General features: G+C 52.1%; 1 protein-coding gene across 5 annotated transcripts in view; it reads left to right on the top strand.

Annotated features, from left to right (window-relative positions):
- The window catches only part of SMG6 (SMG6 nonsense mediated mRNA decay factor), a 103,784-nt gene that overhangs the window by 16,906 nt on the left and 74,691 nt on the right, over window positions 1–12,187 (top strand). For all 5 annotated transcript variants that reach the window (XM_053995191.1, XM_053995190.1, XM_053995192.1 and 2 more), the window contains exons 9-10: window positions 6,310–6,371; window positions 9,984–10,129. In XM_053995191.1, coding sequence (XP_053851166.1) covers window positions 6,310–6,371; window positions 9,984–10,129 — 208 coding nt within the window. The remainder of the gene's footprint in view (window positions 1–6,309; window positions 6,372–9,983; window positions 10,130–12,187) is intronic.

Raw genomic sequence — 12,187 nt, 5'->3', positions numbered from 1 at the left:
TTATTTACAGAGTGAATGTTCCCAGTTTGTTCCCATACTTTGCTCTTCTGCAAGTGTAAAGAGCCCTTAAGTACCACGAAGGCACTTTACACCCAGCAACCCAATCGCCTCCCAGTCTTATTTTGATAACACTGAACAGATTGAGCTGTTGAAATTTTTCACTGCAAGGCATCAGTTCTAGCCTTTGAATCACTTTTATGGCTGCTTTTTTGGATCCTTACCAATTTTTCAGCATCCTTTTAAAAATAAGGGCACTAGAGCTGGATGCAGTATTTCAGTGTCATCCCCCACGGTGCCATATTTAGATGTGAATGTGCTGTCCAGCCCCTGCTCTGCTTGCACATCCAAGGGATGTGTTTAATCCTTGTTGCTGGACATTGCATTGGGAATTCAGCCATTGTGGTCCCTAAAGGCTTTGTGGAGAAGCTGCCTTGGGCACGATCTCCTGGAGACTTCATTTTCCATGTGGTGCCAGATGAATAACATGATATTTGATGCTGGAAACCCCCAGATTTTGAAGCTGTTATAACAAACCCTGTGTGAATGTTCTCTAGCCATCGTTACTTACTGCTCCAAATGGGCAATTTGACAGCAGAATTTCCTTTTGTTGTTTAAAAATGTTGCTAGTGAGTCTCTGCCATCCTCTTTCCTTCAGTTCACTGAAGGTCCATGAAGCCCTCTCTTTAAGAGGTTACTGAATCAGTTTATTCGTTTAATGAGAATATTTTTTCAAGAATGTTGCATATTACTAATTCATGGAAACCAAATTTAGATACAAGCTTGGTTGAAAAGGAAGTAACACACATATAAATATTATATTTGACCTGCTTTCATGGAGTTGAAAGTTCTGCTAGTAAATTCGTTACTAAATTATGTTGAATTTATTCAGAAGTCAGATACTTGTTCTGGAGCCAGTGAAGTTACCATAGTTTCATCTTTACATTACTAAAGCAGATAATTTTCTTCCTTAACATTTTTCCTCTCACCTGCTGCCTTCTGGGATGAAGGAAGAACTCAAAAGCTCACTGCTTTTGCCAGGGAGCTTCTTAAATTCCTCTTTTTCTCTTGCTAGGTTGATGGCTTGCAACTCTTATAGCCATGAGATGTGTCCTGGAGCTGCTGCACTGCAAAAGACCAGGGAGCTGCAGGAGTGTTTCAGTGTCTCTTTACCTGTAAATTAATTTTTTTTTATACCTCAAGGCCATGATGCATCAGGGTTCCCTCTCTCTTCCATGTCATAGCAAATTGGATTTTACGTTTGTGCGGTGTCTGATGTTAAGTAGCAGGATTTTCACTGGAATTGCTTTTACTGCTGCAGAAATGAATCTGTTTGAGGGCAGGACATTGCTCTGCTAAGCAGAAATCTGCACTAAACACGTGGCACGAAGCAGCCAAGGCAAGCCCTGTATCCATTTGTGGTTGCAGGTGGTATATGAAGAGAAGTGATTATGGTAATTAGCCCAGCTGGAATTTGCCCACAGCTCTGTGGGTACCTTGTAAACACTGCAAAAATGCCAGACAATTTTAACAGCCCTTTTGTCTCATCACCTTTATGTAGGTAGCCATTTGCACAAAACCCTTTCCACCAGCACTTTGGTGGGCTTACACCTGTAGCAGTAAAAATTCCTCCTGGTATCCTGCCAGTCGAGCCCACTGCAGCATTCTGGGCTTTTCAGGAATCTCTGTATCAGTGTTGGACTGGGTGCTTTGAGAGGGATTGCCTGTGGAAAAAGAGGAATAATCTTAATGTGGTATATCTAACCCTTGGGCTAGGAGTGGGAATATGGCACGTTTTGAGTGCCTGGATGTTATTTCACACAGTTCTCAGCAAGGAAGCTGTGCCTGGAAAAGCCTTACTGCCCAAGAAATCCTGAAAATATTTGGGATGAGTGTGGTACGTGTTTTGGAGCAGAGCTGTGTGGCTCTGTGGTCTGTATCCCAGGCCCTTGTCACTGAGGAGACCCTTAGACTCAGGAGAACGTCCTGCTGTGCTCCAGGCCCTTCCACTCCAGTGGAGACAGCGCATTTGTTACAGGCAGTTTTGCATCTGGTCTCTTGATTAATGGACTTGTCTTTTGCAGCCTATTTTGACTCTGACACCGCTTTCTGCTCCGCAGATGCTTTGCTGATGTTGAAGAAAGTTTGCCTCGCTTGATAAAGACCAGATCCTGGAATTTACTTCCAAACCTGAAGTAACAATTTTTAACTTGAAACGCTTTTTCCCCAGGAGTCACTTCTCCAGAATCTTTCCCTTATTTGGTGCCTCCTTCACAGCTGGGGCTGATGCTCAGGTGCCAAAGCTCTGTGCGCTCCTTGCCTGGAGACAAACGGGTTCAAGTGCTTCCCAGCCCTGATCATGGCACTCCATTTCTTGTGCCCTACAGTGGCATTTCCAGCATTGCTGTGCTGGGGTGGGGGACACATTTTCAACCTGGTCAGTGCAGTATCTGGAGGTTAAATGTTGCTTTCCTCTCTGCTGGCTGGAGATGAGGCAGACCTTTCCCGAAGCTGCCCCAGCAGTTCTGTGTTGCTGTCAGGCCGTGCTCCCCGTGGCCTCGAGGAGATTTGAGCTGGCTGTTCAGCCCCGTTGCTATCTCTGCTCTTTTAGCTGCTCCACAAGAAGTTGTTAGTCACTGTTGATTCCTTCCATGGCAACAAATCCAGTTGGGTTGGCGGCGAGGTGTGTGAATGCTCCCCAAGCAGCACTGGGCTGCTTCCTCTGGTGAGGTTGCCTCTTCCCAGGTGGATTTAGTCTGTCTGCACATGCTGACTCATGACAGCTGAAACAGCTGTTTTCAGCTTCAGGCACTACTGTGTGCAGGGACCCCTTCTTCTTCTTGACAGCTGGTTTGTTTTTGTAACTAATGCCTTCACTATATGCTCATAACTTCCATATCGGTGATGCCCGCTTTTCAGCTGGAAGGGTCAAAATCCAGTTTTTGACATAGTTTTGTTGTTGTATAAGCTTTTCTTGATGGGCTTTTCCCAAGTGGGCAATGGGGATGATCCAAATTTGGTTTCCTGTCCCAAGGAGCAGCGTTGCCCACAAAGGGCAGCAGTGTCAGTGTGCTGAGAGTCCTGGTCTGGCATCCTGATATTGGCATGAGGACCATTTTTGGGAAATCTTTGGAGAGGGCTGCTTTTGGGCTGCACAGACAGTGAGAAGAAGTTGTTGTAGGTCTCATGGTAGCACTGTCAGGGTAGTGAGCATGCTGACAATGCTTTTGGGAAGTGTTCCTCTCCACCATGTGAATGCAGAGCAGCAGGTGACAGAACTTCCTCCTCTGTGCCGGGCCTCTCATGGAGGTCGCTGTTTCCCTCTCCCTGTGAGAAGCTGAGTTTGATGGGAGGAGCTGGGAGGGCTCCCAGAGGCTGAGGGACAGGTGAGTCAGTAGAGAAACAGTCATCCAGAGAAAAGCCCAGTCAAAGCAGCCCCATGGCCTTTGCATGAACCCGAAGATGAAAGGTCCAAAGTTGAGTGATGAGCTTGTCAAAACCTCGAGGCTGTGAGAGAAAAAGTGGTGAAAAAAGTGTGAGGTGCCTGCTTGAGATGCCACAGTGCTGGGGCACACAGGGCTCTGCCTGGGCTTGCTGGGGTTGTGATTAAAGTTGGCAAGAGGCATGAAACATGCTTCATTCCTAGAGGCAGGTATCACATTTCCTAAAAACAATTATAAGTAAGCACATATCTCTGTCCCAGTTCTGTACTGGTTGCTGGGGAGTGTGACTGGTTAGTCCTTGGGATTGCGAGTGTGAAACTTGCTCTGAGAAAATGGGGATGAAGCCAATGTCCTGACAAGCCCTCCTGGAGCTGGGTGTCTGTGCACACACTCTGGGCATGTCCCTGCTGGGTGTCACTTTCCATTCAAGGTGGGGAATTTTGGTTTTCCCCCGCTGCCAGTAAAGTGTGGGGATCGCAGAGCACTCTCAGGCCGTGGGTGAGTGTGGGCCTTGGAGGAAAATTTCTGCTTCAATTTCTTCTTTCCCTCACCTGCAGCCTGCCCATGAGTGTTGCTGTCCAGTAGGGATGGGTCAGGCCATGAGCTCCTTCTCTTTTCCATGTTCCTCCTCAGGATTCAGAGCATGGACCCCCCTCTTCCACCTCTTGCTGTGGGGCAGAGCACTCCCCACCACCCCTCCAAGGCTCTTGCACCGAGCTGGGGGCTGTGATTCCTTAGATTCCTTAGGCTGTGTCTGTGTCAGGCTCTGTGATTTCAGCCAGAGCTGCTCACAAACCAGCTTTTTGCCTCCACAAGCTGTTGCCAAAAAAAAAAAAAAAAAAGACCTGTTAAAAGGCTTCAAGCTCTCAATTACCATAGTGTCCTAAGGTGAAGAATCAGCTATATCCAAACTTCACTGGCAGAATGAATAAGGGCTTTGCTGTGCTGTCCCAGTATTCCCCAGTCTCTTCTGGGTTCCATCTGCAGAGTTAATAAAATGGTGGCAAATCAAGTTGAGTTCTAGTGGAAAGGGCTCTTTAGGGCAGCAGTAAAATAGTGAGTAAGCAAGAACCCCTTGCTGCGGGGGCCAGTTTAATTGGTCTGGCTTGTTTTATGAGACAGGTTTTATGTCTAAACTCGCACATGGCCCAGGAGCAGCTCTGCAGCAGGGCATCATTCTCCTGCATGGATCCTCCGGGAACGCAGCCGGGTTAATTACACCTCACTGAAGGTGCAGAGCAGCTGGCATCAGTCATGGCTTGAGCCCAGGGGCTCAGCAAACGGGGCTGGGAGGTGGCACCAGAGCTAGAATGCCAGTGACATCTGTCCCCTGCAGCCAGGCCTGGCAGACAGCTTGGGAGGCACTGGTCAGTGCCTGCCTTGTGTCCTCTGGCGTGTGCCCAGCTCTTGGCTGGGCACTGCCACAGCCCTGCCAGGTGATCTTATCCTCCCCCTGTGAGTGGAAGTGGGGGAGTTGAAGCTGTAAAAGCCCTGGGTGGATTGGAGCAGCGTGGTGGTGCTCTGGGTCGCTCCTGGTCAGCGTCTCCCTCGCAGCACTCGGGGCCTGGCTTTTCTCAGCGTGCTGAGGCTGTGCAGGCACAGGCGAGAGAGGAAAGCCTCCTGCTCTGGGGAAGGTAAAAGTGAGGCCAGTCCACTCCTGCTGTGACACAGCCACCCCCAGGGCCAGGCTGAGGGAGTGCTTACCCACCCACAGCTGTCCTCAGAGCCGTGTAGATAAGGACTGGGAAAGCCCAGAGCTGTGCTGAGCGAGCAGAGGTGGCCTGGAGCAGTAGTAAGTAATTATTCAAGTCAGATTTTGGAGTCAGGGGACCAAAGCAGGGCAGGAAGCTGCCTTCACACCATGTGCTGCAGCCAGCTCCCCTGTGTCCCCTTAGCTCCATGTCCACAGAATCGTGGAATGGTTTGGGTATGAAGGGACCTTAAAGACTATCTAGTTCCAACCCCCCTGCCATGGTCAGGGACAGCTTGCACTAGAGCAGATTGCTCAGAGCCCCATCCAACCTGGCCTTGAACACTTCCAGGAATGGGGCATCCACAGCTTCTCTGGGCAGTTCAGTAGCTGTTGAAAATGCAGGGTCTCAGAGGCTCTGCTGGCACATCTAAACACTCTCTAGCACCAGATAAATGAGGGGGTGCAGCATCACCCCAGTCCTCCCTGGCTTCTGGAAGCTGCTCCTGGCAGGGCACAAACAAGTGTGAGTGCTGCTGCTGAGCTCTCTGTGCTGGCTGCTCTGCAGAAAAGTGCTGGGGAGGACATCCTGCTCCCTCTCTGCCTTGTCCAGCTGCTGCTCTGCCTCTGACACAGTCAGGAGCACGGAACAGGCTGCTGCTGGTGCTTGTGGGGTTGTGTTTTTCCATCGATGGGAATGCTACCTTTGGAGGCTCCTTTTCCTGAACTGCTTAGGCTGTGCTAAGTTTTGAATTGGTGAGATAGGGGGGAGGAGAGCTTTGCCTATCTGATACCTGCCTGGGGTGCAGGTATCAGATTTGGGTTCCTGGGGTGCAGGTGTGGGGTTTGGGGTGCCCGGGGTGTGGGGTTTGGGTTTCCTGGGGTGCAGCAGCCCTGTGCAGGATCACAGGACCCGGCAGAGGGTGCTGTGTCTCCACCGCCTCTCCCAGCTCCGCTTCCAGCTCCAGCTGTTTGGCACTTGCCTCTGCCTCTGTGCATGATGTTTGTAAGAGTTTGGGCATGTCCATTTGGTTCCCATCTCCAGTGCCACCCCCAGCATCCAGGCCAGGTTCTTCTGTCACTGGGGACATTCTTAATTCACAGGAAATAGGAGAGAGTTTAATTGTTTTCTCCTCTCTCTCTTTTTTTTTTTTTCCTTTTTTTTTTTTTCCCATGCAGCTGAACAAAAGGTTCATCCTCAGTTTTCTCCATGCCCATGGGAAGCTGTTTACCAGGATTGGGTAAGTGTGCAGGATGTTTATTTTATTTTCCTACATTACAAGTCTTTTTGGAATTTAATATTGTTAGCAACTAAGCTGTGTTTGGAGCTGAGGGCACAGGGTGTGAATTCTTGCAGGCCTGGCCTCCTGGTTCTTATTCTCCTTACCCGCCCTCCATCCCACACTGGCTGGAGCTTGGGCTTTTCCTTTCCCCCACCTCAGAGTCCATTCCTGCCCATGCCCCAGGACCCTCTGGCAGAAGCTGAGCTCAGATGGTTCACACACACACAGGAGGGATTAGTGGCTGTTTTCTCTCTCTCCCATCACCTAACTGTGCTCCCTCCACTTGAATTTCTGGGTTTAACCCCCTCTCTTCCATTACCCTCACCCAGTGCAAAAGTGGCTCCTGGGGCTCTCAGTGGCTGTTGCCTGTAAGGATCACAAAGCCATCGAGACAGGTCCATGTGCTGGCTGAAAGCTGCCATCCAGAGCCTGGCAAAACAAGCCTTGCCCTTCATCTCCTTGCTGCCATTTCAGTGAAAGCCCCATAGCTGAGAGCTGCCCTGGCTGTGGGAACTGGTTTGTACAAATTACCCTTGGCAGTGGCTGTCAGAAATGGGTTTCAAGTAATTGAACAGCTCCCCTTGAAGCAAAGCAAGCCTGATCCCAGCCTGGGCTGAGATCCCAGCCCAGGGGACACCCTTATGACCCCGAGGGCAGGGCTCATCCTTGCAGCTGATGGGCTTCCCATGGAGCTGCCTCTGCTCCAGGTCCAGACTGGCCCTCGCTGTGTGGGAGCAGCTGCTGAGGAGAGACCCCGTGTGGGTCTCTGGCAGTGGTGGTCTCTGCCTGAGCCTGCCAGGAGCTCGGAAGCAACTGGAGTCTCCGGAGCTCTCTTGGCTCCTTCATTCTTCTGTGGAACTGCTGGCTACAGGTCACGGGGCTGAGAGGCCTCTTCCAGGCCGTGTGGGTGCAAAGTGACAGCTTGTCCCTGCTGGGAACAGCCCAGATCCTGCCACACAGCAGCACCTCAGCACTTGCTGTCTCTATGCTTACAGGGGTGACCACTCAGGAGGGGCACTTTGGACCCTTCACAAAAAACAGGGAAGCAGGGGCTGGTGATTTGCTGGAGATCCGAGTGTCTGAGGGTCACAGCTGATCTCTCCCTGATTCACAAGGCACTGATTATCCACTCATGGGCCACCAGGCTGTCGTGCAGTGAGGAGGCAGAGCTGGGTGTCCTGCCTGCAGGAAAAAGAGGAGGAGAACTGCCAGAGCCCACGGAAAGTTCGGGAAGTGCAGGGTCTGTGCTGGAGGGCAGAGCATCCGGGGAGCTGCCGGTCCCCGGCGCTGTGGGGCCGCGCTCGCGGTCGAGCTCCGGTTGAACGGATGCCAGCAGGGGATTAATGGGGATGTAGCAGAGATCAGTTGCACATTTGGCTCCTGAGGCTTTTGTGAAATTAAGATGCAGCGTTTCAGGCAGTTGCTTCCCAGGACAGTCATTTAGAAAACCCAAGTATGTTTAATGGTACAATATGCCCTGAAGTACTTAGAAGGGAACTAGAAAGTAATACCGTGACACAGGAAGAGAAAATCGTCCAGCCCTGCTAAACAGCTTCCGTGCTTAAAATAGGTAAAAGGTGAGGAATAGTCAAGTCCTTTTGGGCAGGATCTCTGGTGATTTATCTGGAAAAAATATGGAAAAGATGATGTTGTCTTAATTGGACTCTTGCTCCTAAAACCACAGGTAAGCAATTTATTAAAAGCTTCCGCTCGGCTCCTGACCTGCTGGTTCTGAGCTCAGAGGGGTTACTGCATGCTGTTCCAGATGTGCTGTGGTATCAAAGCACAGGTGGTGGAGCTAAGGAAACCCTCACTCCTTCTTGTTGTTATTCCTTGGCAATAATCTTCTTCTCCTCAGTAACAACCCGTCCTGCAAAGAGCTCCTCCATCCCCAGAGTGCTGTCTGCCCTAGGAGGATGTTTCTGGATACACTGGATGTGGTCTGAGATTTCTCAAAATTAGGAAGTCTTTAGAAGCAATCAGTTTGCTCTAATTCTCTGGCTGTGCCCCAAATCCAGGGAAGTTGCCTTTTGCAGGGAAAGCAGTGCATTTGTACTGACAGAGCTTCTCCATTCTGCAAAGCTACAAAGTGCAAGGAGACTGTTTGTTCCAGCCCATGTTTTTGGGAAGGTAACAGAGACTTTGAACTGCTCCAGCAAACAGTGCCCAAGGAGAGGGTACCCTGCTGATAGGCAGACCCAGGTGATGAAAAGCACCCATGCAATATGGTTAAGAAGAAAGCCATTTCTGTCTTTAAAAATAAAGCTGTCACTGTCCTGAAGTCTGTTGGGGAAGCCCAGCAGAATTGCCCATGTGGGTTACCAGAAGTGGCTCATTAATCCAGCCCGTGGTAATATCACAAGATCTGAATCTCCTGGGGGGAAGATAGAGGAAATTGCTATGGAGGCCCCTGAGGTCGCCTGCCCCAGCTCCAGATGCTTCACACTCTGTGGGTTTTGGCTCCCTCACTCCCATGTGGGCACTTGATAATGTCACTCATAAGTGGTGTGGGCACTTTCTGGGAGATATTCAGCCTGCTGGGTCTGGCTGTGGCTTTTTCTAGTGTAGGAACAGCAATCAATACAGCAAACTCTGCAGAAGAGGCAGTGGGACAGGAGGACCTCCCCCCTCAGTAGTTCCCAAGGTTTTGGGCAGCTTCTTGGTTATAAAATTGTCTTCATGGGATACCAGGTGAGGACTGTTGTGGGCAACCACACCTCAGTCAATTTTGGGGAAATTATTGCAATAATTTCAATTTTTCACCCCACTTCAGCTGGGAGATTACTGAGGATGCAACAGCTCTGATAAGTGACCTCAGCTAATTCCCTCAGCGGTGAAGAGCAGGATAAAGGTGTCAGATTTCCGTGGGCGCTTGTGAGTGGTGTTGAAAGCTCACCCCATCCCCAGCCGTGGCCCTGCAGCCGCGGGCTGCTGTGTCCTGACGCGCGACAGCGGCGCTGCGGCTGCGGGGACCCGCTCCAGCTTTGACACTGTCAGCAGCTCCACGAGTCAGGGAGTCCCTGTCCTGTGGGGCTCGAAGTGATGAAGTTTAGGGGCTCAATCACAGTGCCGGGGAGTGTGTAGCCTGGGGGAAGACAGGGCTCGGTGCCATGGGATCCGATGTTGCAGTGAGGAGTTCTGGAGGAAGCACGCTCTGGCCAGCATTCAATGCACTGGAATTGCCACATCCGCAATGTGGCACCAGCGTGTGCATTTTGCTGCAGCCTTGGGAGTCCCATGGGCTGCTCCTGGTCCAAGTGAGCTGCTGGCCCCTTGGCACCTCTCCCAGATTGGTAGAAGTCAGTAGAAAAAAATGGTTGGTCAGAAATGACTCATAAAGGCCGTGTTTTCCTGCCAAAAGAATGCTGCCTGTCGGTCACAGAGCAATCCCTCACTGCCCTCTCTAAGGAAGCAGCCTGCACCTTCATTCCCCACAGCTCCTGGCTGGGAGACAGCACCCCAGGGATTCCCCCTTCCTCAGGAGATGTGACACGGGCTGAGCCGTGCCCACCTCCCACCCCTCATCTCAGGGCACAGCCTGCTCTCGACAGCCTCTCTCTCTGTCTGCAGGATGGAGACTTTCCCTGCGGTGGCCGAGGAGGTCCTGAGGGAGTTCCAGGTGCTGCTGCAGCACAGCCCCCCTCCCATCGGAAGCACCCGCATGCTCCAGCTCATGGCCATCAACATGTTTGCAGTGTACAACTCCCAGCCCAAAGGTACCACGTGCTGCTGGAGGGGAAACTGGATGGGGATCAGCCATTCCCCATGTGGAGAAGGGTGGGGGACACACCAGATGGGGAGGTGGGAGTGGTGGTTGGATGCCTGTGGGTGTCAACACAAAGGGACCTTGGCTGGGCCTTTGGAGCTGGCTGAGGTGTCTGAGGAGTGAGGAGGCATCGCATCCCCCTGGAGCCTGAGTCATCAGCACAGAAGGAAGATACTGCTTTATGGCTCTGCCTTCCCAGAGTTTAAACTGGGCTCTGCTCAGTGCCTGTGCTGGCAGCGGGAGGGCTGGGACAGTCTCAGAGGCCTCAGCTGTTGGCTGTGGCTGCCTGTGTCCATGCAGGTGGGTGGGGGATGTGATGCCACTCTCTGAAACACGGGGTTGGAGCCTGTGCCCTGTGATAATTCAGAGAACAACACAGATCTGGTGTTAATTACTCTCCTCTCACTTCCTCTATCCACCCAGCAGCCTGGATGGTCTCTGCCATTGACAAGTTTAATGTGCTGGGCAACAGAGGTGCCACCAAACCAGAGCCTCTTCACTGAGTTTAAAATTATGCTTCCAGGGATTGTACTTTTCCCTGTGTCCCCTCCAACATGCATTCAGCAGCAGGTACCCAAGTGTGCCTGAGCCGTGAGTTTGGGAGCAGGGATGGGGCTGCTCTCCCTGGGTGGCAGGAAGAAGCATTTCACATCCTGATGCTTTAGGATTTAGATCCCAAATATGAAGGCCTCCAGCTGATGGATTTCAGCTAAGGCCAGCATGTGGGCGATCAGGCTGAGCCCCAGAGAGCTGCTGCTGGAAGATCCCTCCCATGTGAGCCAGTTGGCCACTGCTCAGGCTGGTGGTCAGTGGCCAAGGTCAGCTGATGGAGCAAACCAGCACCAGCTGGAGGGCTGGGAAGTGGCTCCTGTATGCTGTGCCTGCCTTGCAGGCACTCTCCTCTCCTGGAGGGAGCTGTCAATCCCACTGGCGAGGCAGCCATGCCCTCCTGCCTGCCAGATGCCAGCCAATGATGGCGTGTTTATCTTGGAGCTGCAAAGTACTTTGTGATTATAAGCAAATGCCTCTGCGTGACAGTAATTATTGTATTCATAATATTAATAATACCCCTGGTAGGTGAATTAATAGTGGTGTCTGTGCCACAGACAGGAGCGAGTGGGAAGGGGAGGATGAGATTTGTCTGGGATGGATGGCAAGCCCCTGTGGCAGAGCTGGAAGCAGTCCCAGCTCTCAAACCACTGGGCTGTGCTCGTCCCTCCATAGCCGAGTCGTGGATGTGTGTGAGTGACGGAGGGAGTGCTTTTTGTCTCATGAAAAATAAGTATTCTCAGAGTTTTCTGCCTCCTGTGTGGGTAGCTGCCAGCTGCTCCCAGCTTTCGGATCTCTGGAGAAAGCAAACCTGTTCCTGCCGGGGCCCGCGGGCTGCGTGCGGAGCAGGTGGCAGCGCTCGTGGAACGCCTGCAGGTCGGATGGCACCACGGCTGCCATCTGATGCCAAGGGCCCTTCAGGGATTTCCCTGAGGGCCCTTTGCTCTGGTGACCCTGAAATATCGCTGAGAGTGTTGTTGGCAAAGCAAACCCTGCTGTCAGCACAAATGCCCCGGTGGTCTCGGAGCGCTCGTACGCCGAGTGCTGGCACAGCACAGGTTGGGCACGCTGCCGACGCTGCCATACTGGGAAGAGCTGGGTGCAGATGGAAATCAAAAGCAGAACAGCAAAGGGTCTGGAGTTTAGAAGGAAGCCAGGAATGTTGGAACGATTACGGAGTCCCCTGCACGGAGCGAGGGTGCTGGCTCGCTCCCCGGCCTGTGGGCTGCTGTGGGCAGAGGCCTGGCGGGAGCGCGGCAGGAACGCTGTCGGGAAGGTGCGGGTTTCCATTTCCCAGCACATGAGTCACCTCCCTGTGCTGCAGCAGCAGGGGCAGCAGCAGAGCCAGGGGGCCGAGCCACCCCTGTGGGCCTGTGGGAGGCTGGCAGGACGCAGGGAGCAGTCCCGCCCTGCCTGCATCCCAAATTGCCAGGAAGTATTGCTGGGGAGCCGGCTGTAG

The sequence above is a fragment of the Vidua macroura genome, chromosome 20, assembly GCF_024509145.1.
Source record: "Vidua macroura isolate BioBank_ID:100142 chromosome 20, ASM2450914v1, whole genome shotgun sequence".
Taxonomy (NCBI): Eukaryota; Metazoa; Chordata; class Aves; order Passeriformes; family Viduidae; genus Vidua; species Vidua macroura.
The sequence above is the reverse complement of the archived record's forward strand: the minus strand, read 5'-3'. Positions and strand labels throughout refer to the sequence as shown.